The sequence below is a fragment of the Miscanthus floridulus genome, chromosome 5 (assembly GCF_019320115.1).
Source record: "Miscanthus floridulus cultivar M001 chromosome 5, ASM1932011v1, whole genome shotgun sequence".
NCBI lineage: Eukaryota > Viridiplantae > Streptophyta > Magnoliopsida > Poales > Poaceae > Miscanthus > Miscanthus floridulus.
The window spans coordinates 13,314,673-13,339,257 of NC_089584.1; the positions used below are offsets into that span (position 1 = coordinate 13,314,673).

Below are 24,585 nucleotides of genomic sequence, written 5' to 3' on the forward strand. Positions count from 1 at the left end.
TGACAAGAGCAAGAGGAGGTTGCGGATGATGAGTAGGTCATTGTTCGCGCTGCCTAGTTGACAAGCCAGGCGGTAATCGGCCAGCCAAAGCTCGGGGTTGGTTTTGCCACTGTATTTTGTGAGATTGGTCGGTTGGCGAAACCTGGCCGGGAACTAAGCGCCGCAGATGGCCCTGCTAAAGACTCGAGGGCTAGGCGGTTTAGGAGAAGGACTGTGGTCCTCCCCGCTGTCATAGCGGCTCGCGGGCGGGCCCCTCATTGTCGTGGCATCGTCGCCCGCTGACCACCTCGTGGTCACCCCACACCTCGTGTCGGTTGCCGAGGCGGTCGTGCAGCAAGGGGACCCCATCGGCTATCGGTGCCTGAGCGGGCTCGGGACGAACTGAGGCCTCTCTATCCTACCGAAGTGATGCCGCGAGTAGTTCCGAGGTGCCCCCGTGCCACCGAGAGGTAGAGCTCTCGGCCTGCTGCACTGTGGCGGTCTCGAGGAGGTCCTAGAGCTCGCCATGGACCCATCGCCTGGTTGTGGTAGAGGGCTCGGGCATCGCTCGAAGAAGCATCGCCGCTGCCACGATGTTCTAGCTGGCACGATTGAAGATAGGGGGTTGCTCGCCCCCTTCGTTGTCGTTGATGCGGCGGTGGACATCGCGAGCCCTCCGGCGGGCTACTCTGACCTTGCCGTGACCCCACTGGTCTTGCTCGAGGGTGTCTTGGAGCTGCTGTAGAAGAAGTCGGTCTTGTTCGACCTTGGCTTGAAGCTCCCGGAGCTGCTCCAGGTCTGGTCGTCGAAGTTCCTCGGGGCTAGGCCCTCGTTGCGCGCTGCTCGGGGCTCAACGCATGGAGGTGCGGCACCGCCCGCCCTTCGGGGGGCGGGGAGCGAAAACCTGCCCCTTTGTCCTCATCGCCCATGCTTGGCATCCCGAGCCCGACGTGGATGCACTCACGAGCGGGATTGTAAGCGTCTTCGTCGTCGGAGTTGGAATAGCCAAAGCAGTAGTCGCTTGCGGCTAGGAAATGGCGCATGCTTTTAGGGTCGCAGAGCCTGGAGAAGTCTGCTCCGGTCCACGCCGCGTCCTCCTCCGAGGAGTCAACGCGGGTGTGGGTCGAGGTTGTGGCGTCGAGGCCAAGGGTGAAGCGCTGGGGGTGTCCCGAGGGCTCCACGTGAGCGGAAGCGTAGGAGGTGGCGGCATTTCTCAACCCAAAGGGGTACGGGGATGGTGCCATTGCCGGGTTCTGCTCCGCCGGAGTTGGCTCCTTAGGAGGTGGCGGGGCTGAGCTTGATGATGGGGCGTCGCCGCACGCCACCGGCGTATTTCCCTTGTCCAGGCTCAGGCTAGACAGGTCCCCAACTAGGGACCTTGTGTCAACAGCTGGGCATAGGATACCGACGGAGCGTGGTGCGTCGCCCTGGGTTTGCGCAGTGTCGGGGTGATCCCGCCCGCGTCGCGCTTGGTCAGTGTGATGAGGGCGACGGCCCTAGCGCCGCCTACGCCTGGGCTGCCGGTGTGTGATGTCATCGTTGGTCGGTGGGGCTCGGGGTGTGAGGAGCACCATGTCGTACTCAGATCCTAGAGACATAAACTCTAGGCTCCTGAACCAGATCACCATGCCGAGACGTAGCGGTCATACGGGGTCTGCCATCCAAAACTTGTTGGGATGACGAAGCTGACACACAGAGTTCCCCTACTTGGCGCGCCAACTGTTGGTGTTTTGGACCGGTGAGCCCTCAACCAACTAGTAAATTTGTACTGCGTGTTTCCAATTCCGGATGGTGATGCAAAAAGACACAAGGTTTATACTAGTTTAGGCAATAGGTGCCCAACGTCCAGTCTGAGATATCGATCTTGTATTCCTTGCACCGAGGTGCTCGTAGTAGGGGTTTACAAGCAGGGTGAGAGAGGAAGCTCATCCTTGGTCTCTCCGCGAAGCGGCGTGGATTGCTTGAGATGTTGATCTCAGGCAGCGGAGAAGATTGTGTGTTTGTCCGTGCATTTATGCGTGAGTTCGTCGTGTGTGTGTAGGCCTGATCATAAGTGTTTGATTCTATCCATCCCCAGAAATGGCCCTGGTCCCTCCCTTTTATAGTTGAAGGGGGACAAGGGTGATACATGTGTTAGCTACGCGGCATCGTGCGAACGGAGGCGGCATGTCCAAGCCCTGTAGCCTATTACTGTGGCGACGTGGTCGATGGAGTGGTCCCGTCCTTGAAGTGCTGGAGCAACGCATCGATCACATCCGATCCTGTGTGACATAGGAGCTCCAGTGATAGCTTGACGCAGGGTCTGGCGGGCGACGTGTCGGTCGCTGTGTGTCGATCGCGTGATGAGCCGAGGCTCAGCTGGTGCCGAGGCCGAGCCATCGTGGGAGGCTTGGCGGGTGCGAATCTCGATGTTGCCGAGACCCTGAAGTAGATTGCCGAGGCTTGGAAGGAGCAGTTGGCCCCGTACACTGATTCCGAGGCTATTGTGACCCGGACTTGACTCCCCACGCCACGTTGTTCCTGGAGCAGGGGTTAGATAGCATAGTGTAGTGCGGGCGCCAGTCGTGGGTACAGCACCAGAGCATAGTGGCCGGTAACCCCCACCCCGTCCTATCCTAGACGGTATGGCGTTGACATGACTTCCCATCTCGTCGGCCGCTCCGCTGTGTCGGGCCATCGTCCGGCTGATATCGCGGGAGTGGTTGGCGCATTAATGGGACGCGACGCTCTGTCGGGGAGACCGTCGAGGCAGAGGCGACGGGTTATTGCCGAGCCGGCCTCGAGCGAGACAGAGAATCAGCATCTCGTCCGAGGCTTTATGCGTGGGGCCTCAGGTGAGATGGAGAATCGGTTCCCCGTCCGAGGCCTTTCGTGCGAGGCCTCGAGAGAGGCAAAGATTCAGTAGGCCTTCCGAGGCCTCCCGCGCTAGGCCGAGGCCTCAAGCGAGGCGGAGATTTGGCAGGCCGTCCGAGGCCTCCCGTATAAGGCCTCGAGCGAGGCGGAGAGTCGATGGCCTCGGACAAGGCCGGGGGTTAACCAATGGTTCGTCTCTTGGCTTTGATTTGGATGGGGTTTAAGCGATTTTTTCGGTATACGCTTAGGGGACCCTATTTTATGGTACCCGACATGATCCTTCACCTGATCCTTTGGATCCTAGTAACCGTAAGTACAGTCTTGTACATCACGTTATGCTTATCATATCATTAATCTCATTGTAAAATCTAGATTAAAAAGGTTGAAACCTTACACAGAAGATTTTAGAACTGCAATTAACTTCTTGAATTCCTCTAATCAAAGAATTGCATTGTTCAAGGAATAATATAATGGTAAGGGTGTTAGACCTAGAAAGTTTGGCTTGGATATGGATGTTAGATGAAATTCTACTTACCTAATGCTTAAACACTTGATTTCATATAAGAATGTCTTTTTTTGTGTTCATTAATTCCCATTATGGTTTATAATTGTTGACTACAAATCATTGGTATTTTGCTGAGAAATTATTGGAGTTCCTAAAACTCTTCTATGACTCCACTGTTGTTCTAGCTGGTGTTTATTATCCAACAAGTCCACTTGTTCTGTACCACATCCTAGAGATTGCTTCTCATTTGCATGCATGTGAAAAAATCAAAATCTAAGAGCTATTGTATATCCTATGAAGCTTAAGTTCCTTAAATATTAGCAGGACATACCTCTGTTATATTTATATGTATTCATTCTTGATCCTAGAGCTAAGATGAGAAATTTCTTTAATGTGTTGCAATTACTTGATGAATACACTGGTTCTGAGTACAGTTCATACTATGCTGATATCAAAACTGAATTGTATAAATTGTTTAACAAATATGAGAGCAAGTTTGGTGCAGCTAGGTCTCAAAGGGTTGCACAACCATCACATCATACATGTAAGAAAAAACAAGCATGGGGAAGAATCTTTGGCCATGGATCAGGTGTTGTTGGTCCTTTTCCTCTCCCTACCACTTCTTCATCTACTTCTACTGTTTGTGAGCTCTCATCTTACCTAGACAGTGACAATGTCACTTCTTATGAGGATAATTTTGACCTACTTCTGTGGTGGCGTGACCACAAGCTAATCTTTCCAATCATGTCTATAATGGCTAGATATGTCATATCAGTTCCTGTATCTACTCTCTCTTCAGAGTCTTGTTTCAGTTTGACAGGTAGGATAATTGAGGAACGACAGCGGTGCTTGTCACTAGAGATTGTGAAGATGCTGACCTACATAAAGGACTGGGAGTTGGGAGAAAAAAGAGAACATCATGTTGTTGACAATCAATAGCTGCAAAACTCATTTCAAAACTTGTACCTTGATGAAAATAAACCTGCTGGTGGTGCTCCTGGTACTTAGTGAGGTTGAGACTTGACTTTTGAGAGTGTGTGGGTGATCTGTGACTGTAAAAGGGTGAGTGTGACTGTGAAAGACTTGTCTATCATTTGAACAATGGTTATTTAAGAGCTGGCTACAGTCTTTTTTTCTTTCTATGGTTTCTCACAAGGGTGAGTGCATTACACTAAATAACTCATTTTGGTTATTTCTGTTATCTGTCGGCTTTAGAGTTTGGAGTTTGATACCTCTGTTGGACTGTGAATGTATCGGACATTTGGACTTTGATTATGTGAATGTATGAAACTGTGATATGTGAATGTATGAAACTTTGATTCTGTGAATGTATGAAACTATGATCTGATCTGTGAATGTACTGGAGATCCTGTGAAACTGTGATTTGTTTGTGAATGCAAGGGTAACCGGCCATAGGCTGGCACGACCCGTAATTCTGGTCATGCTTCGTGGGCCGACCCGGTACGAAAATCAGCCCATAGGGTCATGCCTGGGCCGAAGACTAGACCCGTGGCCCTGTGAGGCACGGCGTGCCGTGCCGACCCGTTGGCTATCGGGCCGGGACGGCTCGTTGGCCATCTATACCCGCTCCCGATGCTTCCCCTGTTGCCGCATGTCGCATGCCGCCCCGCCTGGCCGCCCCTCTCCCACCGACTTCGTCGTCGCTTCGTGAATACCGAGAGAGGGGTGAGTACGCAATGGCGCTGCTAGATCTTCCCCTCCTCGCTACCGGATCGAACCCTCCTCCGTCAGAACCAGCCTGCCGTTGCCTGCAAGATGACTGCTGCAATGAGTTTGGCATATGACGATGCGGCTAGACCTGGACGATGGCAGAACAGGGCGGGCTGAATGCGGCGGCTGGCGATTTCGGGGTGCCACGGAGGCGGCGCGAAAGGTGCTGCTGGTTGGGTACGCGCCATGGTGCGAGCGCAGCGCACAGCTCCGGTTCGCCGAGACCTCCGCCGCGCTGCGCGCCATGGGCAGCGCTGTCGCCTTCGCAAAGCTCCGCGTGGAGCGCTACCCCAAGGCGGCCGTCGCCGTTGGGGTCAAGGGCTTCTCCACCGTGCTCCTCTTCGTCAATGACACCGAACACGCCTATCATGGCCTGCGCACCAGGTGAGGATGCTGCTTTGCTGGAGTGGTCGCTCATATGTCTGACCAATTGACTTAAAGTTATCTGTATCTCTTGTTGACCAATTAACTGAAATTTATGTGATTGAGTTCCCTAAGCATTCTAACTTTGATGATATTTGATGGCTTGCGGAAATAATTTCAGGGTACGAGACTAAAAGAGCTGTTCTCGATCATTTTGGAGCTGGTGGAGATTGGAGATGGGGAGCAGAACGCAGTTCTTGGACATGGCAGGATATTGTTGTGTTGGTTAGTTTCCTCTCCATAGTTCGATCTCAGCGTGCAAGGTCTATCAATAAACACCAATTTTCAGCTTGTATTACTGACATTTTAGAATTCAGATAAATAGCTAAGTTTACCTATGATCACATCTCATACATTGGACTGTCAATGTTCACTGTGATCCATTATTCTTCTTGTTCCTTTCTACAAGTAGATCGTACTTTTGCAGACATTGTTCCGATAATTTCGTTAATCGAATGCACACGTTTATCTTCATTTTATCTATAAGCATTTCTTCATCACATAAACCGCTAAGTTTGCCCTTACAATTTCATATTCATTTGGTTCCTGGCGGCAACTTTGATTTTTAGAGAGACATTAAATGGTTTTTCCCTACAGACTAAATCCATGAATAATTTAAATAAGCTTTTCACCCTATGAAATGTTCTGTGAATCTAAGCATTTAATCTGGTTTGATAGAGCATGTTTGGAACATTACCATCAGTGACTCAAGGGAATATAAAATGTCCTACAAGCTTGCACTTCTGTGGATATAAAAGGATATTGGATTCTTGTTGACAGTAAAAAATATTGGATTCTTGTTATACTACCTAATTATTCTTGGAGCTACCAAATTATGTACCTCCAACTGGAAATGCAGTCCAATAATTTTCCTGTCTATCCAATTATCAAGCTCCATTGATGTTTATCTAAAATTGATTTTTTTTGGCATTGTAGTGAGGTTTACATCAATGCATTCTCAAAGGTGACTCTGCTCACCATTAGGCAAGTGAAGGCATCCAACATTGGGCAGCTTGTGAAAATATCTGAGATTGGAGTATATACATGCAGTTACAAATTTGGTTAGGCACTTGAATTAGAAGTTCAGGTTTATGTACTCTTATTTTGTGAGTTGAAAACCAATGTTGATGCTATTACATTTTGAATTGATTTTAGTCAATGCTAAAAAATGGCACTTGTATGCATGAGATGGAGGTGCTACACTTAAAAAGTATTTTCTAGGTGTTGCTGAAGTACCATATTTGTATTAGTTATTAGGATGTAAAGGACCTTGCATTCTATCATGGATCAATGCAGGTGGCTACAATGTAAAGACAGTGTGGTGGTGTCACAGCGGGTGAAGCATGAGTGCATTGACACTTCTATGAAAAGGTACTTCTCTTGCATAATGTTGTTTATTCGAGTGGGTGCTTGTGGTGGGTGGGTAGGATTTGTGTTTCAGGATTTCTATCGTTGAATTTCCTACCGTTGTCGCGGTTCATTTCAGGCAATGGAGACATGAAGGAAGGCAGATCAGATTGCACAGCTAGGGAAGGAGGTAATCAGAACACTTTTCCCCTGGTGCTAATTAATTTCCATCCTCAAATATCATAGGATTCCATTGTATTTTTTTCTTGTTTGTCAATGTTTGCTGCCATAAATGGCTTGTACACAACTGAGCAGTGAGCACCACAACATGCTAATTGGACTTGACAGCAATCATTTGGTTGGAGAAATACGAGATATATATATTCAGCACTCACTGTACTTGCAAATTTGTAAGAGAAATCTGATGCTTTGAACTTTGCCTAGAGGGGGGCGATTTATATGTCAAAAAAAGGTCCGGCAAAAGAGTACAAGTTACTGTATAGCTATTAATGCAAGTTTTTTTTAAAAAAAATTCTGGTTGTTTGCTTTCATATATGGGTGGTGCTTTGAACTTTGCCTAATCTATCTTTTAGCTTTGCAAACAGGTTGCTTCATATTAAGGAGAACCACGAAATTCAAAAAATTGGGGTCTCAGGGAAGATCCAACGCAACGCTAGCGCACGGCTGATAGTTCATCTCAACTCTCCAAGATCATTCAAGAAGGCGGCAGCCCCAATAAGCGTGTCCATCTGCAACACAGTGAGCCCAGGTTTGCTTTCTTCCAAGCATCAACATGTGGTGTACTGTTGCTCATGCACTGTCCTGACCAGCTTGAATCCCTGGTGAACAGAACCATCATCTTCCCTGCCTTTACCATGAAGCAGCAGAGGACCACACAGGAGGGGGATGCCAAGTTGTAGGCGAATAAGACCAATGGCAAGCGGAATCTATCACCTGTGCTGGTAACTTGCTTGCTCACCTCCTGTTTGACAATATACCAGTGTGTGTCTTGTGCTTGTGTTTTAGGCAAAGGCAGACGCTTGGTTGTTTTGAAAAAAAAATAGTTCAATTAGTTTACCAGGAATGGCAGGACTGCAACTACATAGACCTATTGGAACTGTAAAACATAGTGGTATAGCACTAGACTTGCCTCAAATGCATTAAAAAATATGTCTATTTGTTTGTCAGGCTAAATTAACACATTGAGGACAATAAATTGTCATGCTATAAGGGTGCAGACTAATGTTTCTCTGTGTGCTGCTGAGACTGATGATAGTTGAAATATGTCCAGGCCTGATGTAAATATTGTTAAAACTAAGAAAATGATGACAATACAGCTATATGCTAAGTAGTGAGATATGATCAATGATCTTTTTCACATGTTTTCTAGGGGGCTCTTCTCAGGAAAGCCACAGAGCAAAAGAGCAAATATGTTACTTCAGTTACTTCAATGACAGTGTACCTGTCCCGATGCCATTTCCTGCTACTATTTACTCAAATCTCCTAGATACTTATGCCTATCTTGTCTGTGCTCTCAAGAGATTCAAGAGATTTTTAAAACCAGTCTTGAATAAAGAATTTCGATGAATTTTAATAATGTAAGATCTTTCAGATAGTTGATGCCAATAATGGAAAATCTTATTGCCGAACAAGCAGGATTGGACGAGGTGAACCCATGCACTATGGTGGGAAGGTTGGGCTTGAATTTGATGGCACTAATTTGATTGGTAACACTAAGCATCTCATGAATGCTTAAAGCTCATTCCCCAAATGGAAGATGATTGAAAAGTACGCAAATGCCGCAACAAAACTGCTTGGGCATATCAAGGAGAGGTCACTGGATGCATACTGCGAGAGCGATATGCTCATGAAGCTTGCTATGACCTGCATGATGTCCTTTAAACACGGGATATGCTCATGAAGCTTGATATGACCTGCTTGAGTTAAAAATTTATTTGTCGGATGATTTTGACTTATTATTTTTTCATACTCTTATGGGTTTGAAAATTTGAAGACTCCTGTAGCAACGCACGGGCATCAGCTAGTTTAAATATTCATAATTTTCTTTGATATTAAATACGAATAACGATACTTATTTTGCATATGAAATACAAATACGATTTAACCATTATTAGTTTCATATTTGATATCTGACATTTTAGGTGGGTATATATTCAACCAATATGAAAAAATATCCGACTAACATACAAATAGCTATAATTATATAAAAAGAACAACTACCTAGCCTGAATTCTCAAATATTGAACGTTGCTTGCTGCACCCTGGTTGCTCTTGTGCCCCCCTCGTAGAATGTGTTAATCCTTTGTAAGCCCCTTATTATATTAGAATCAAAGATCAATGTTTGGGAACACTATACATTGGAACATAAAGATGTTATTATGGATCAATAATTTTTAGATGACATGTAAAAGATGGAGCAATCGAATTTATACAACACAAAATAAAATTGATATTACTTCTACCTAATATCTCAAAAATATTGTGACTGGCATTATTCGCATCTTATTCGTCCCACATTTGATTTATATTTAATTGTATTCGTGATCAAAACCATCCGTATTTGTATTACTGTCCTGAGTTGGGTCTTGTTTAGATTTGATTTGAGTTGAGAAGGGAAAAAGAATAGTCCAGGGGTAGTTTGGGGAAAGAAATACTGGATGTTGCCCGAATGTGACGGCCACGTTTCCAGGCTTCCAGCGGACGCCATGCTCCGCTCTGCCCTCTGCGTGGAAGTCCATCTCGTCCCCTAGACTGCCGCCGCCGCCTCATTGAGCATTGAAGAAAAACAGTTGCCGTTGCCGTTGCCGCCACAGTGCCGCTCCAGCACGATTTGAAGATGGAGATCCTCGAATCGGCCAAGCTGGCCGATTTAATCGGCTACATAAAGTCGAACTGGTCGGCGCACTCGCGGGTGGACGCCGCCGCCGAGGGCGGCGCGGGAGCGGCCGTGCGGGACGAATCGTTCTCGGCCTGCCTGCAGTTGCTCCGATCCGAGGGGCTGCGGGGGCAGGAGGTGCTCGACGCTGCGGGCCGCGCCATGGCCGTCGCCAGCTCCGCCCGCCGCTTCCTCGCGGGCTTCAAGGCGCTCTTCATCTGCAGCGCCGCCGAGATGCTCGAGCGCCTGGCGGGGCTTGGCAGCGACCTCGACATGTTCGTCAGGGTCCTCAGTCTGGCCGCCGCCCGGACCGCCGCCATGGAGAACGACAGGGACGCCGCCCGGGCCGCCGCCACGGAGGACTACATGGACGTCGACGGGCGCCCGGAACCCGGTGCTCGCCACCGGAAGGAGGAGAGTGGCCGAAGCTTCGCGTCCGCGGGCTCCGTCGCGGCCCTCCTCCCCTCGCCTGGCACCAAGAGGAAGCGCGCGTGCGGCGGCGGCGAGGTCGACACGGTGCAGCCGCAGAAGCGGCGGCTCCTGGCGTGGACGCGGTCGCACCAGCGGCTCCGGTCAGGCTTCGGCAGGGTCTCCTCCGCACCTCGTAAGCCGCCGCGGCCGGCGTTGCCTCGCTCGCGTCCTGCCCAAACGGTGGCATTGGCGTATTCTAGGTTTCGACGCCGCATCGGAAGGCCGACGACGACGAGACACCGGCCGCAGCCCAGTCTCGCACAACACTTTCGCGGATTACGTTATAGACGAGGTCCCGACGGGGGTTGAAGCGAGGTACGCTATCGCCCATGATTTCGGCAAATAACTTTTCACCGTTATAACGGACGGACACTCTCCGGTTTTCATTTTGGCGGATTTCCATATTCTTTCACCAACGTTGTTCGCTCCGAGATACATTTTTATCAGCACAGCTTGCCACATCGGCCCCGAGCGCGAGAAAGATGCAAAATGACCTCGCCTGCCCCTGCCCCCTCGTCTTAGCTATCCGGGCCGGTCTCAGTTGACCCAGCCGGTCCATTTGCCCTGTCCCCTTCATCTCCCCCGCGCTGACAATGAATGGAGCATAGGTAGCAAATGCACATATCACAAACTCATCAAGTGATAGAAACAAACCTAACAGTTAAGCATTGCATTACATGACAGGTTTTGTTCTAGCCACTTCACAACAGTTCCCCATCCATACACAAGGATATACTGTGGCCACATCCATGACAGGTTTTACATAACAGTTTGCAAAAGAAAAGACCATACAAGCTTATTTCCCAAAATAAACAGGTTCAGGATAGCATGGGCCAAAATAAGAGACATTTTCAATTCAAGCTTTGTCTCATTTCTTCTTCCCCTCGTTCCTGCAGTCTTCTTTGCTGGAGACTTCTTTGCTGGAGTGTTTTTTTTGTTAGAGTCTTCTTGATCTTGGTAGCTAGTTGCTTCCTCCTAGGTGTCATCTTTCTTTTGCCAGTTGCTTCATCTCCTAGCGGGTTCACAACGTTCACAACTACGAATTCCAGGCAATTGTTCCTGTGTGCATATAAACCATTTAGTGTTGCTTCAATATTTTGCAAAATGTACAGTGAAGAATGAAATTGTACCTTGTAGGTGTGTGGGGCTTCCAGGTGCTTGGTATACAGTCTCTAGGGGTGTAGGTGTGTTGGGGCTTCCACGTGCTTGGTATACAGTCTCCAGGGGTGCTTCTTTGGCTGTTGTTGCTTCAGCTACTGCTGTTGCTTCAGCTGCTACTGCTGCCTTATCTGCAGCTAGCTGAGCTGCTTTGGCTGCTCTATCAGCTGCTTCTCTGGCTGCTGCATAAACCAGATCTAGTTGTCTTTGGTTTCTAACCCAAAAAATCCAAAGGCCAATGAAAATATCCAGTTGTGGCCATCCAATGCTTGAGCAGAGGGCAGCTGGCCATTCCAGAGCCCATTTAAGTGGGTTGAATCTATACTAATGTAAGGCCTACACCCATTTCTAAAACCATCTATGGCAGCCTTGAAACAACAGAAAAATCTAGTAAAATGAACCTTGCCATCAATTTCCTCACTATCAACCTCAACAATACTACCAGGTGATCTCAATTCCACCTCTGCCTTAAACCTATACAACCAATTAAAGGAATAAGCAAGCTTACCAAAAAGCTTGTCAGCTGCTCCCTTTCTTCCATACACAACAGTCTGGTAGTGATATCAATGTTGTACTTTTCATCTAACATTGACAGATTGATCATCTTTATTGACAACATCAACTACAAGCACAACTTCCTTTTCATTCCATCTAGCCAGTATAAGCTGCTGAAAATGTTCATCCCTCCTTATTTTTCATTGAGATGGGCTGTCAAGCTCAACCACCCAAACTGCCAATGTCTGTGAAGGTCCCCAGATTATTTTCCCACCCATTTCGTCATGAAACTTAGCTAGAGAATAATGCTGAGTCCTATCAAGCCAGATTTGGTGTTCCTGCTCAGCCATTGCCACTAGCCCGTACTCATCCTCAGCAATCCACTTAGAAACCTTTACAACTAATCTAAACGCATTACCAGGATCAATCCTGGCACAAACACAGATGCAATGTTAGGAACAACCTACTACATAGCATCCGCAGTCCCGTCCCATGAAAGTGAAGAGAAAACGACTAGGAAAATTAGGGTTCTTACCAAACAGGGCAACCACTAGTCGAATGCCAGCCCATTGCGTCTTCCTTCAACACCGACTACATGTAATGTCCGAGAAAGAAAAGCAAGTCCATCATCATTCTCAGATCATACATTGTTCTCGAGCACAACTCCATCTGGTGTCTCCAACTCCACCCGAGACTTGGCGGAGGTGATCACCTTGTCCTCGAGATAACATCAACAATATGAACCAGGCACTATCCACTGACACAAATGCTGCAGCTTAATGAAGAGGCGATAATGGAATGAGCAGATGCAAATCAGAACAGACAGGAACGGTTGACAAAATTAGCATAACGTATTCACGCCCATTTATAAAGTCATAAAGTATCTAATGGGCACAGATGGCAACCAAGGAGAAAGAACTATCCAATCACAGCGTTTACCTTTAGTGTAGTTCCAGAACCGAAGCTGACATCACCAGGCTCAAAACTATCAAGGTCAACAATGCTGGGATGGACTTGAACCGAGCAAGAAAATAGGAAACCGTTAATTATTAGGGGCTGCAGTTTTTACTGTTCAATGGTTTCATCAGCATACTACTTTGTGAAGGAATATTCTCTATGCACTGATGGAATTCTATTATATTAAAGATATCTTCACTATCTTGGAGACAAACTGCTTTACCTTCTTGAACTCAGGTCCAAGCTCAAACGAAGGGTCTCAGTTGGATTAGCTCTAGTTATGTTGCAGATGACAAAACCATCAACCAAGGTGTAAAGACCAGAATGTGGGGACAATAAAACGAGCTTAGCATCGATAGCATCGAGCCATCAACAAAAATGAACTTGTCAACAGGCTTATTATTATATCAAACTAACAAAACATTGAGATGCTTTCAGAAATACCTGCACAAGCAACAAATTAGATGTAGCCTTCGCTGGGAAAGCCAAGAACATTAATTCCAATTATTTTGTCAAATAACTAGTTAAAGGTAACACAAGTATTAGAGCACATATTCAAAGAAAATGTACAAAAACAGAGTGCTTAGACCTCATATGATGGTAGTTGTTTGCATACCCGAATAACTGCTCCAGATGCAGTTTGAAGGACTTTCACACCATCAATTTCCTGTAAATGCCACATTCTTAGTAGAAGAACCCAACATTTGTAAGAGTTATCAACAAATCCAAACAAAGAGTCTGATTGATGCACACTTCTATATAAATGATGTGCACAAAAGGATATCATGAATGACTCAAATAGGCGATATACCTTGGGGTTTGGAATAATTTCCATCTTTAGTTCCTCAGCTTCTACGAGTCTCTTGATATCTTTATGGTTCACCCACCTGTTGGCAAGAACTGTTAGAGAGAGAATTTTTTCCTTAAAGGTAGATAGGCGGATTTCTTACAAGTAATTAGTGCTGAATGCCTCAAACTTCTCAGCTGATTAAATTTCATTCACCTGTAAAATACAAAGAGTAGAAAGGGTTGTGTTATATCTTAGTACAAAAGGCTGATGAAATCATGGAATAAACTATGAAATTTAAGTTATGCCTTTTATTTTGACTCAAACTTGCAAACTCTGTTTACATTGAAAGCATTCCAAGGCCAAGATTGTTTCTTTTGATCAAGTGTATTGAACATCAAGTAACCTATGTAGCAAACTCTGCAATGACTGAATGCAAGGTGTGACACCCTCCAATACATACATCCTGCTATTATTACTTGGCCAGGAACGGAATTGGAATATCCACTCTTTACCGGCAGCGGATCCAGTAAATATTTTAGGGGGGACTGAACAACACATACTGCTCGATCTTAAGTCTCAGTCCCCCTACACTATAGAACTTTGCCTAAAAATTCATGGGGCTCTACAGGGTTTTCCACAGCTCCAGCCCCTGTCCAAAATGTTTTCTCCCATTAGGGAACTCTTTTGGGATAAGGCACGTAAAAAAATAGAACTATCTAAGATTTTAATTAGTATATAACATAATTGCTTCTCTTAAACAAGCGACGCTGTCTATAGATACTATGTGATTTAGTCATGCATCTGGTCAAATTTAATTCAAGAACTAATCAAATAGTGAAACATGATTCTTGAATAAAGCATAATAAAATATACATAAAGGAATATAACTTATTTTCTTTTCATGAAATAAGTAACCATTCCTATTGTAGGAGGCTACGACAATTAATATTTAAGTGGATTGTGAAAACCACAGAGCACCGAATCAGATTCAAAATCACTTATGCTAGCCAGCTTGAAAATAGCTTAATGCGACTTCTGATAACAGGTTGAAACAACGAAAGTTGTCATCAGGCCCTGGACTAATGTCAATGAGCATGATGTGTTTGCTGCATCCATCCAAATGCACAAACTCTGCATCTTCAGGGCTGAACAGTAGTATATAAGATCATGGGGGTGAGAATCGTAGCAACCATAATGTCGGGTACCATAAAACGGGGTACCCCGAGCGTACACCAAAAGAGGCACTAAAATCCCATCAACGGCAAAGTTAGAGGGTAAGCCATGGGCTCATAACCAGCCCCGTCCGAGCCCACCTGGCTCTCCGCATCGCCTCAGGCCTCTCACGGGAGGTCTCGGCGTCCTGACGCAATTTCCGCCTCGCGCGAGGCCTCTCACGGAAGGCCTCGGCAAGGAGCCCAATCTCCGTCTCGCGCGAGGCCTCATTCTCCGTATCGCTCGAGGCCGGCTTGTCCATAGCCCGTCGCCCCCGCCTCGACCGATCTTCCCGACAGCACGTCATGTCCCATTAATGCGTCAACCACTCCCGCAATCTCAGCCGGACGATGGCTCGACACCGCGGAATGGCCGACGGGACGTGAGGTCGCATCAGCGCCATACCAGCTGAGACAGGGCACGGCGGGGATTACCGGCCACTGTATTTTGACGCTGTGCCCACGATCAGCTCCCGCACTACACTGTGCCCCACGATCCCCGCCTCGAAAACAACACGACATGGGCAGCCTGGCCCGGGTCATCACCGCCTCCGAACCAGCACACCAGATCAACCGCTCTCTCCGGGCCTCGGCACTATGCACCAAGGTCTCGGCTATCTCGGGATTCGTGTCTGCCGAGACCCCCCACTGCGGTACAGCCTCGGCACCGACCGAGCCTCGGCCTCGTGCACAGTCAGTCCACAGTGACTCGCACGCTGACCGCCGCACCCGCTCCGAGGCAGCCCTGGAGCTCCCATGACGCACAGGATCGGATGTGACCAGCACGCCGCCCCAGTGCTCCAAGGACGAACTACTCCGACGACTACGCCGCCATAGGAACAGGCCACAGGGCTCAGACACGCCGCCTCTGTTCGCATGACACCGTATAGTTAAGCATATGTACTATCCTTGTCCTCCCTTCAAACTATAAAAGGAAAGGACTTAGGCTATTTCTGGGGGGGGACTCACGAAGAACAAGGCCCTGTAACACACACTTCCTAGCCGTCTGAGAGCAACGTCTCAAGCAGCCCACACCACACCTCGCCGAGACCTGGGGCTAACTCCCTCTCTCACCTAGCTTGTAACCCCCTACAACAAGCATTTCGGTGCAAGGAATACAAGATCGATCTCCCAGACTGGACGTAGGGCTCAAATTGCCCGAACCAGTATAAATCTTGTGTCTCTTTGCATCACCATCTAGAATCAGGAACACACAGGATAAATTCACTAGTTGGTTGAGGACCCCCTGGTCCGAAACACCGACAGTTGGCGCGCCAGGTAGGGGCCTCTGCGTGTCAGCTTCATCATCCCAACAGGTTCCGGATGGCAGACCCCGTACGACCATTGTGTCTCGGCACGGTGGTGTGGTTTGGGAGCCTAGAGTTCATGTCTCTAGGGCACGAATACGACATGGTACTTCTCACACCCCGAGCCCCACCTACCGATGATGACGTCGCGCATCGGTAGCCCAGGCGCAAGCGGTGCCCATGCGGCCGTTCTCGCCGCGCTCGCTAGGCACGACGCGAGCAAGATCATCCCGATGCCACGCAAACCCAGGGCGACTCGTCGCTCTCCGCCGGCACCCCATGACCAGCTGTTGGCGTAGGGTCCCTGGTTGGGGATCTGTCTGGCCTGAGCATGGACAAGGAAAAAACACCGGTGGCACCTGGCGATGCCCCGACATCAGGCTCCGCTCCACCAATCCTTGAGGAGCTAACTCCGGCAGAATAGAGCCCGGCGACGGCACTATCTCCATACCCCTTCGGGTTGAGAAATGCTGCTGCATCTTATGCTTACGCCTACGCTTCTGCTCACAAGGTTCTCTCGGAGCGCCGCCAACGCTTCGCTCTCAACTTCGATACCACCGCGTCGACCCACACCCACGCTGACTCCTTGGAGGAGGACGAGGCATGGGCTGGAGCGGATTTCTCCAACCTCCACGACCACGAGACCATGCACCGCTTCCTGACCGCTAGCGACTATTGCTTTGGCTACTCCAATTCCGACGGTGAAAGAACTTACGATCCCACTCGTGAGTGCTTCCACGTCAGGCTTAGGATGCCAAGCACGGGCGATGAGGACGAGGGGGCAGATAACCGCACTCCGCTTCATCAGGGAACGGGTAATGCTATGCCTTCACGTATTGTCCCACCGGCGGCACGGAACGAGAACCTTGCCCTCGGACAATTCCGGCGCCTGGACCTGGAACAACTCCGCGAGCTTCAAGCCAAGGTCGAGCAAGATCGACTCCTTCTGCAACAGCTCCGAAGCACTCTCGAGCAGGAGCAGCAAGGCCACGGTGATGGTGGAGGAGCCCGGCGATGGGCTCATGACGTGCACCATCGCATCAACGACGACGAAGGGGACAATCGTCCCCTAATCTTCAATCGCACTAGCTAGAATGTCGCGGCTGCGGCAATGCTAGTGCACGCGATGCCCGAGCCCTCCACCACGGAAGGACGGCGGGTTCAAGGCAAGCTCTGGGATCTCCTCGAGACCACTGCGGTGCAGTAGGCCGAGAGTTCCACCTCCTGGCGGCGCGATGCCGTCTCGGACCTCCCCTCAGCACCGCACTAGTAGGATAGGGAGGCCTCGGTTCGTCCCGAACCTGTTCGGGTGCCGGCAATCGGTAGGGTCCCCCCGATCCACGATCGCCTCGATAATCGATGCGAGGCGTAGGGTGACCACGAGGTGGTCGGCCGACGATGACGCCACGACAGCGAGGGGCCCGCCCGAGGCTACCATCCACATCGGGGCAGCCGCTACGACAGCGGAGAGGACCGTAGTCCTTCTCCTGAACCATCGGGCCCTCGAGTCTTTAGTAGAGCCATCCGCAATGCTTAGTTTCCAGCCTAGTTTCGCCAGCCAACCAACCTCACTAAGTATAGCGGCGAGACCAACCTCGAGCTCTGGCTTGCCGATTACCGCCTGGCTTGTTAGCTAGGCGGCGCCGACGATGACCGGCTCATCATCCGCAACCTTCCCTTACTCCTATCAAACTTAGCGCGAGCATGGCTCGAGCACCTTCCTCCCTCTCAGATCCACGACTGGCGTGACTTGGTTTGAATCTTCGTCAGGAATTTCCAGGGCACATACGTGCGCCCTAGAAACTCCTGGGACCTTAAGAGTTGTCGCCAGAAACCAGACGAGTCTCTCCGAGACTTCATCCGGCGCTTCTCGAAACAATGCACTGAGTTACCCAGCGTCGGCGACTCAGAGATCGTCCAGGCTTTTCTCTTTAGCACCACCTGCCGAGACTTGGTTCGAGAATTAGGCCAGAACGTGCCACGTTCGGCCGTCGCGCTCCTCGACATCGTCACCAACTTCGCCTCAGGCGAGGAGGCCGTATGGGCCATCTTCCCCATGGACGATGCTAAGGGGAAGCGGAGGGATGAGGCCCCCGAGGCCTCGGTTCCCCACCTCCCCAAAAGGAAGAAGAAGGATCGCTAGGGGAAGCGGGTCGTCCTCGAGACCGATATGGTCGTGGCCGCAGAACACAAGAATCTCCAAGGCCCTAGGGGCCCCAGACCCTTCGACGACATGCTTAAGAAACCCTGCCCTTACCACCAAGGCCCGATCAAGCATGCCCTCGAGGATTGCTCCATGCTGCGGCGTTACTATGCCAGGCTCGGGTTCCCCGACGACAACGCCAAGCAGAAGGGCGCCGGCGACCGGGACGATGACAAGGACGACGGGTTCCCCAAGGTATACAACGCCTTCATGATCTTCGGCAGACCCTCGGTGTGCCTTACGGCATGGCAATGAAAGAGGGAACGCCGAGAGGTCTTCTCGGTCAAGGTGGCCACTCCCTGGTACCTCGACTGGTCTCGAGAGGTGATCACCTTTGATTGAGATGACCACCCCAACCATGTTCCGAATCCTAGGCAGTACCCACTTGTTGTTGACCCGATCATCGGCAACACCCGACTCTCCAAGGTGTTGATGGACGGAGGCAGCGGCCTCAATATCCTATACGCCAACACCCTGGAGCTCTTGGAGATCGACCGATCGAGGCTCTAAGGCGACGCCACACCCTTCCATAGCATCGTGCCAGGGAAACGCACATGACCCCTTAGGCTTATCGACCTTCTCGTCTGCTTTGGCACTCCCTCCAACTACCGCAAGGAAGTCCTTACCTTTGAGGTGGTCGGGTTCGGAGGAACCTACCACGCCATCCTGGGGCGGCCGTGCTACGCCAAGTTCATGGCAGTTCCCAACTATACCTACATCAAGCTCAAGATGCCAGGCCCCAGCGGTATCATCACGATTGAGTCCATGTATGAACATGCATATGACTGTGACGTCGAGTGCATCGAGTACGCCGAGGCTCTCACCAAGGCCGAGACCCTCATCGCCAACCTCGACCAATTCAGTGGCGAGGTGCCTGACTCCAAGCATCGCACAGGGACGTTCGAGCCCGCAGAAGCCATCAAGCTCGTCCCGGTCGACCCCGCCTGCCCCGATGACCGAGCGTTGAGGATCAGCGCCACCCTCGACATCAAATAGGAAGCCATGCTCGTCGACTTCCTCCGTGCGAATGCCGACATATTCGCATGGAGTCCCTCGGACATGCCGGGCATACTGAGGGAGGTCGCCGAGCATGCCTTGGACATCCGGGCCGGCTCTAGACCGGTGAAGCAACGCCTGCACCGCTTCGACGAGGAAAAGCGTAAGGCCATCGGTGAGGAGGTGCAGAAACTCTTGACGGCCGGGTTCATCAAGGAAGTATCCCACCCAGAGTGGTTGGCTAACCCCGTGTTAGTTAGGAAGAAAAATGGGAAATGGAGGATGTGTGTAGACCACACCGGTTTGAACAAAGCCTGTCCAAAAGTCCCCTTTCCATTACCCCGAATCGATCAGATCGTTAACTCCACTGCTGGGTGCGAGACCCTGTCTTTTCTTGATGCGTATTCTGGTTACCATCAAATCAAGATGAAAGAGTCCGACCAGCTCGCGACTTCTTTCATCACCCCATTCGGCATGTACTACTACGTGACTATGCCTTTCGACCTCAGAAACACAGGGGCCACATACCAACGGTGCATGACCCAAGTCTTTGGCGACCACATTGGGTGGACCATCGAGGCCTATGTGGATGACATCGTGGTCAAGACCAGAAAGGCCGAGGATCTCATCGACGACTTAAGGATAGCCTTCAAATGCCTTAAAGAGAAGGGCATCAAGCTCAATCCCGAGAAGTGTGTGTTCGGGGTCCCCCGAGGCATGCTCTTAGGATTCATAGTCTCGGAACACGGCATCGAAGCCAACCCAGAGAAGGTCTTGGCCATAACCAGCATAGGACCAATCAGAGACCTCAAGGGAGTATAGAGGGTCATGGGATGCCTTGCGGCCTTGAGTCGCTTCATCTCGCGCCTCGGTGAAAAAGGCTTGCCTCTGTACTGACTCTTGAGAAAATCCAAGCATTTTTCTTGGACCCCCGAGGCCAAAGAAGCCCTCGACAAACTCAAAGCGCTGCTCACAAATCCTCCCATCCTGGTACCCCCGGCCCGGGACGAGGCCCTCTTACTCTACATCACCGCAATGACCCAAGTGGTCAGCGCTGCCGTAGTAGTAGAAAGGCAAGAAGAGGGGCATGCTCTGCCCACCCAATGACCTGTTTACTTCATCAGCGAGGTGCTCTCCGAGACCAAAACATGCTACCCCCACATCCAGAAGCTGGTCTACGCCGTAGTCCTGGCCCGATGCAAGCTGCGTCACTACTTCGAGTCTCACCCAGTGACTGTGGTATCGTCTTTCCCTTTGAGAGAGATAGTCCATAACCAGGAGGCCTCAGGCAGGATAGCCAAGTGGGCCGTCGAGCTTATGGGGGAAGCCTTGACTTTTGCGCCTCAGAAAGCAATTAAGTCTCAGGTCTTGGCTGATTTTGTGGCTGAGTGGACCGACACCCAGCTACCACCTGCTCAAGTCCAGACAGAATGCTGGACCATGTACTTCGATGGGTCTCTAATGAAGACCGAAGCAGGCGCGGGTCTCCTCTTCGTCTCACCCCTTAGAGTACACATGCGCTACATGGTGCGGCTCCACTTCGCCGCCTCCAACAACATGGCCGAGTATGAGGCCCTCGTCAATGGCTTGCAGGTTGCCATCGAACTTGGGGTGCGGCGTCTCGATGTCCGGGGCGACTCGCAGCTCGTCGTCGATCAGATCATGAAGGAGTCAAACTGCCTCGACCCCAAAATGGAGGCTTACTGTAGGATGGTACGTCGCCTAGAAGACAAGTTCGACGGTCTCAAACTAAACCACATCACGTGGAAGTACAATGAAGCCACCGACGAACTGGCAAAGATGGCCTCGGCACGGGCTCTGGTCCCCCCGAACATCTTTGCCAGGGACCTTCACAAAGCTTCCATTGACTATATCTTGGTAATAGAGGAGGGCCCACCTGTGGAATCTGCAGTGGGGCTCGACGCCCCTCTACTGCCGAGACCCTCTCGACCAAGCCTGAGGTCATGGAAATTAACACCGAGCCTCTACAGACCGACCAGGACGCGGATTGGCGAACCCCGTTCCTCGATTGGCTTGATCAGGGGGAGCTTCCTAGTGACAGGACCGAAGCCCGATGGCTCACGCGTCGAGCCAAGACTTACATCCTCTGCAATGACGAATTGTACAGGCAAAGTCCCTCCAGTGTCCTCCAACAATGTATCACCACCGAGGCAGGCCGAGCCCTGCTCTGGGACTTGCACGTAGGGGCCTGCGGGCACCATGCGATGCCTCGGACGCTCGTATGAAATGCTTTCCGCCAAGGGTTTTACTGGCCGACGGCGGTCGCCGACACCACTAAGCTAGTACGTTCCTGCGAAGGATGTCAGTACTATGCTCGACAAACACATCTCCCGGCCCTGGCCCTCCAAACCATCCCCATCACGTGGCCATTCATCGTATGGGGGCTCGACTTGGTTAGGCCTCTACAAAAGGCCCCCGGGGGCTACACCCATCTACTGGTATCAATCGACAAGTTCTCCAAATGGATCGAGGCTCGTCCGATCAATCGAATCAAATCCGAGCAAGCAGTGCTGTTCTTCACTGACATTATCCACAGGTTTGGGGTTCCTAACACCATCATCACCGACAACGAGACACAGTTCACCGACAAAAAGTTCTTGATATTTTGCGATGACCACCACATCCGTGTGCCCTGGTTAGCCATAGGACACCCAAGGACCAACGGCCAAGTAGAACACGCCAACGGCATGATCCTACAAGGCCTCAAGACAAGAATCTATAACCGGTTGAAGAAGTTTGGCAAGAAATGGCTCGCCGAACTCCCATCGGTCATCTGGAGCCTGAGGAACACTCCAAGCCGAGCCACGGGATTCACGCCTTTCTTCCTGGTCTATGGGGCTGAGGCCATCCTCCCCACTGACTTGGAATATGGTTCCCCAAGGCTACAAGCCTATAACGAACAAAGTAACCGCACCACCCGAGAGGATGCCCTCGATCAACTGGAGGAAGCCTGAGACGTCGCGCTACTACACTCGGCTAAATACCAGCAGACCCTATGGTGCTATCAGGCCTGGCGCGTTCGAGGCCGAGACTTGATGGTAGGCGACCTGGTGTTGAGGTTAGCACAGAGAAACAAGGGCTGCCACAAGTTGACCCCACCATGGGAAGGACCATACATCATCGCCCAAGTACTGAAGCCTGGGACCTACAAGCTAGCCAACGAGAAGGGCGAAATCTTCACCAACGCTTGGAACAAAGAACAGCTACGTCACTTTTATCCTTAAATTTCCAAGCATTGTATATATTGTTTCTCGGAATACAATTAAAAGCGTTCTTTAGTTGGTCTAATTTTTCGAGAAACCCCCTCGAGCCCATCGTGACTCTCGGCAATACGATAACACGGTAAGGGAGACTTGGCTCTGCCTCTGCAGAACCAAGCCTCCCTCAGGGGCTAGATGGGGGACTCCCCCTAAAGTCCCACGCACCATTCTTCAGTCATTTTTCGAAAAAAAATCCTACGCCAAGTCTCTAGCACGCTCTGACGAATCGGTTGTAAAAAGCCCTCGGACCAAAGTCTGTGTCCTAAGCAAAAGGCCGGTAGAGTCATGAGACGGCCCACGCCTCCAGGCTATGGCACTCCCTCACTACCTCTCACCCAAGGGACGGCTTAAGCTCCAAGGAGGTATTTTGCAAAAGAAATCTGATTAGAAGCAACAGAGGGCAGAGGCTCGGAAACACGAGAAAAACAACTAAGAAACACAAATACTTCAAAAAGAAAGGCCTCGACGGCCACAAGTGTCATGATACAAAGATAATCCCTACTCTATTTTTACATGGCCCCTTGGGCCCAGGTCAAGGCTCAGGGTCTCCAGCATCGGCAGACGGTAGGGGAGGGACCACCTCCTCTTCGAAGAGCGTTGCCAGCGCCGTGCCAGGGCCTTCCACCGCCTCCATCAGCTTTGTCGCGTCGGCCTCCTCGTCATCATTAGGCCAGACATAGCCATCACTGATGGCCAGGAGGTCGACGCCAACGTAGTGAGAGGAGATGACGGCCAACGCGCGCTTGACACCCGTGTGCAGCGCTCCTCGGAGCGCTCGCGCATCTGGCTGCTCAGCGTGATCAAATGGCTCCTAAGGGAGCTGCCTGACTGAACCCCCTTGACCGCCAGGGCATCGTAGGTGGCACGGGCAGCACTCTTCAGTGCCTCGTGCTCCCCGATCTCGGTCTCGAGCACCGTCTGCACCGCGCTGGAAGCCTCGGCTGCCCGAGTAACCTCCGCCTCTAACTCTGCACCATGGAAAATAGAATGAGGTTGAGCGAGGAAAAAAACAACCTAAATTAGGGGCGGAAGCCCACGGAACTCACCATTGGCCTTCTGCTCCCAGCGTCGGGTCTCGACCTGACAGGCCTTGGCTTTCTCCTTCCAGCACAGGGCCTCAGCCCGGGAAGCCTCGACCTTCTCCTTCAAGCGCTGGGCCTCAACCCGAGAAGCCTCGGCCGCTCTGGAAGCTTCACTCCCTAGCTCTGCGTCACACAAGGAAGTTAGGGAGCGAACATAAGGAAAAGAAAACAAAATGAGGGGACTAGGACTCACCCTCGACCGTCCCCCTCCAAACCACAGCCTCGGTTTGTGAGGCCTCAGCTGTAGCAAGGGCCTCATCCAAGGCACCTTTCATCAGTTGGTGTGCATTCTATTCTACCCCTAGCTGCCCCGCAAGAGCGGTGGCCGAGGCCGTAGCTTCAACGGCTCGAGCCCTGAAGGCATCCCGATCACTGGCCGCGCGAGCGAGCTCCTCCTCCAACTCCTTGACCCACGCCACCAGAGGGGCGAGCTACTCCTAGGCCGTGGCCGCCTCGACCTTCGCGTCGGCACAACGAAGGCGGAGGTTCTCCACCTCCACACTCCATGCCGCCAGAAGCTTGTTGGCACCCGCAAGTAGGCCCTTTTGCCGCTGGAGCTGGTCCCAGACGTCCCTCTCCTGCCAAAGAAAGACCAACTTCCTAAGGGACCGGGTCTCGAGCTCCTGGGAAAGCAGAACAGGGGTCATCCACCGCAACAAAACTCAGAAAAAGGCAACGTCGCACGAGAAAAGAAAGCGTGAACCTGGGCGACTCCGGGCAGTTCGTCAGCCACTACGGACAACGCCATCCATAGCAACCGCTCCGCCAGCTGGCGGTATTGCTCGAAGGTATCCCAGCGCCCGCCCTTAGCTATGTCCTCGAGGGCGAACAGAGGCTCTCCTTCAGGGTTGCCCCGGCTCCGCCATAGTACATGCGGGTGATCCTACCCGCGAGGCTCGG

At 50.8% G+C, this 24,585-nt stretch overlaps 2 protein-coding genes across 2 annotated transcripts; both read left to right on the forward strand.

Moving 5' to 3' along the window:
- Window positions 1-5,007: 5,007 nt before the first annotated feature.
- Window positions 5,008-8,767, forward strand: LOC136451556 (protein disulfide isomerase-like 1-5). Its single transcript, XM_066452254.1, has 7 exons — window positions 5,008-5,452; window positions 5,613-5,716; window positions 6,788-6,862; window positions 6,978-7,028; window positions 7,444-7,607; window positions 7,689-7,800; window positions 8,495-8,767. Exons 1-2 carry the CDS (start codon window positions 5,139-5,141, stop codon window positions 5,623-5,625), a joined length of 327 nt encoding a protein of 108 aa, XP_066308351.1. The 5' UTR covers window positions 5,008-5,138; the 3' UTR covers window positions 5,626-5,716; window positions 6,788-6,862; window positions 6,978-7,028; window positions 7,444-7,607; window positions 7,689-7,800; window positions 8,495-8,767.
- Window positions 8,768-9,664: 897 nt separating this feature from the next.
- Window positions 9,665-10,514, forward strand: LOC136454251 (uncharacterized). Its single transcript, XM_066454738.1, has one exon. The coding sequence runs from the start codon at window positions 9,696-9,698 to the stop codon at window positions 10,512-10,514; it is 819 nt and encodes a 272-aa protein (XP_066310835.1). The 5' UTR covers window positions 9,665-9,695.
- The last annotated feature ends 14,071 nt before the right edge of the window (window positions 10,515-24,585 follow it).

Coding starts and splice junctions, on each gene's coding strand:
- LOC136451556 (XM_066452254.1), top strand. CDS start 5,139: ATGACGATGCGGCTAGACCTGGACGATGGCAGAACAGGGCGGGCTGAA.
- LOC136454251 (XM_066454738.1), top strand. CDS start 9,696: ATGGAGATCCTCGAATCGGCCAAGCTGGCCGATTTAATCGGCTACATA.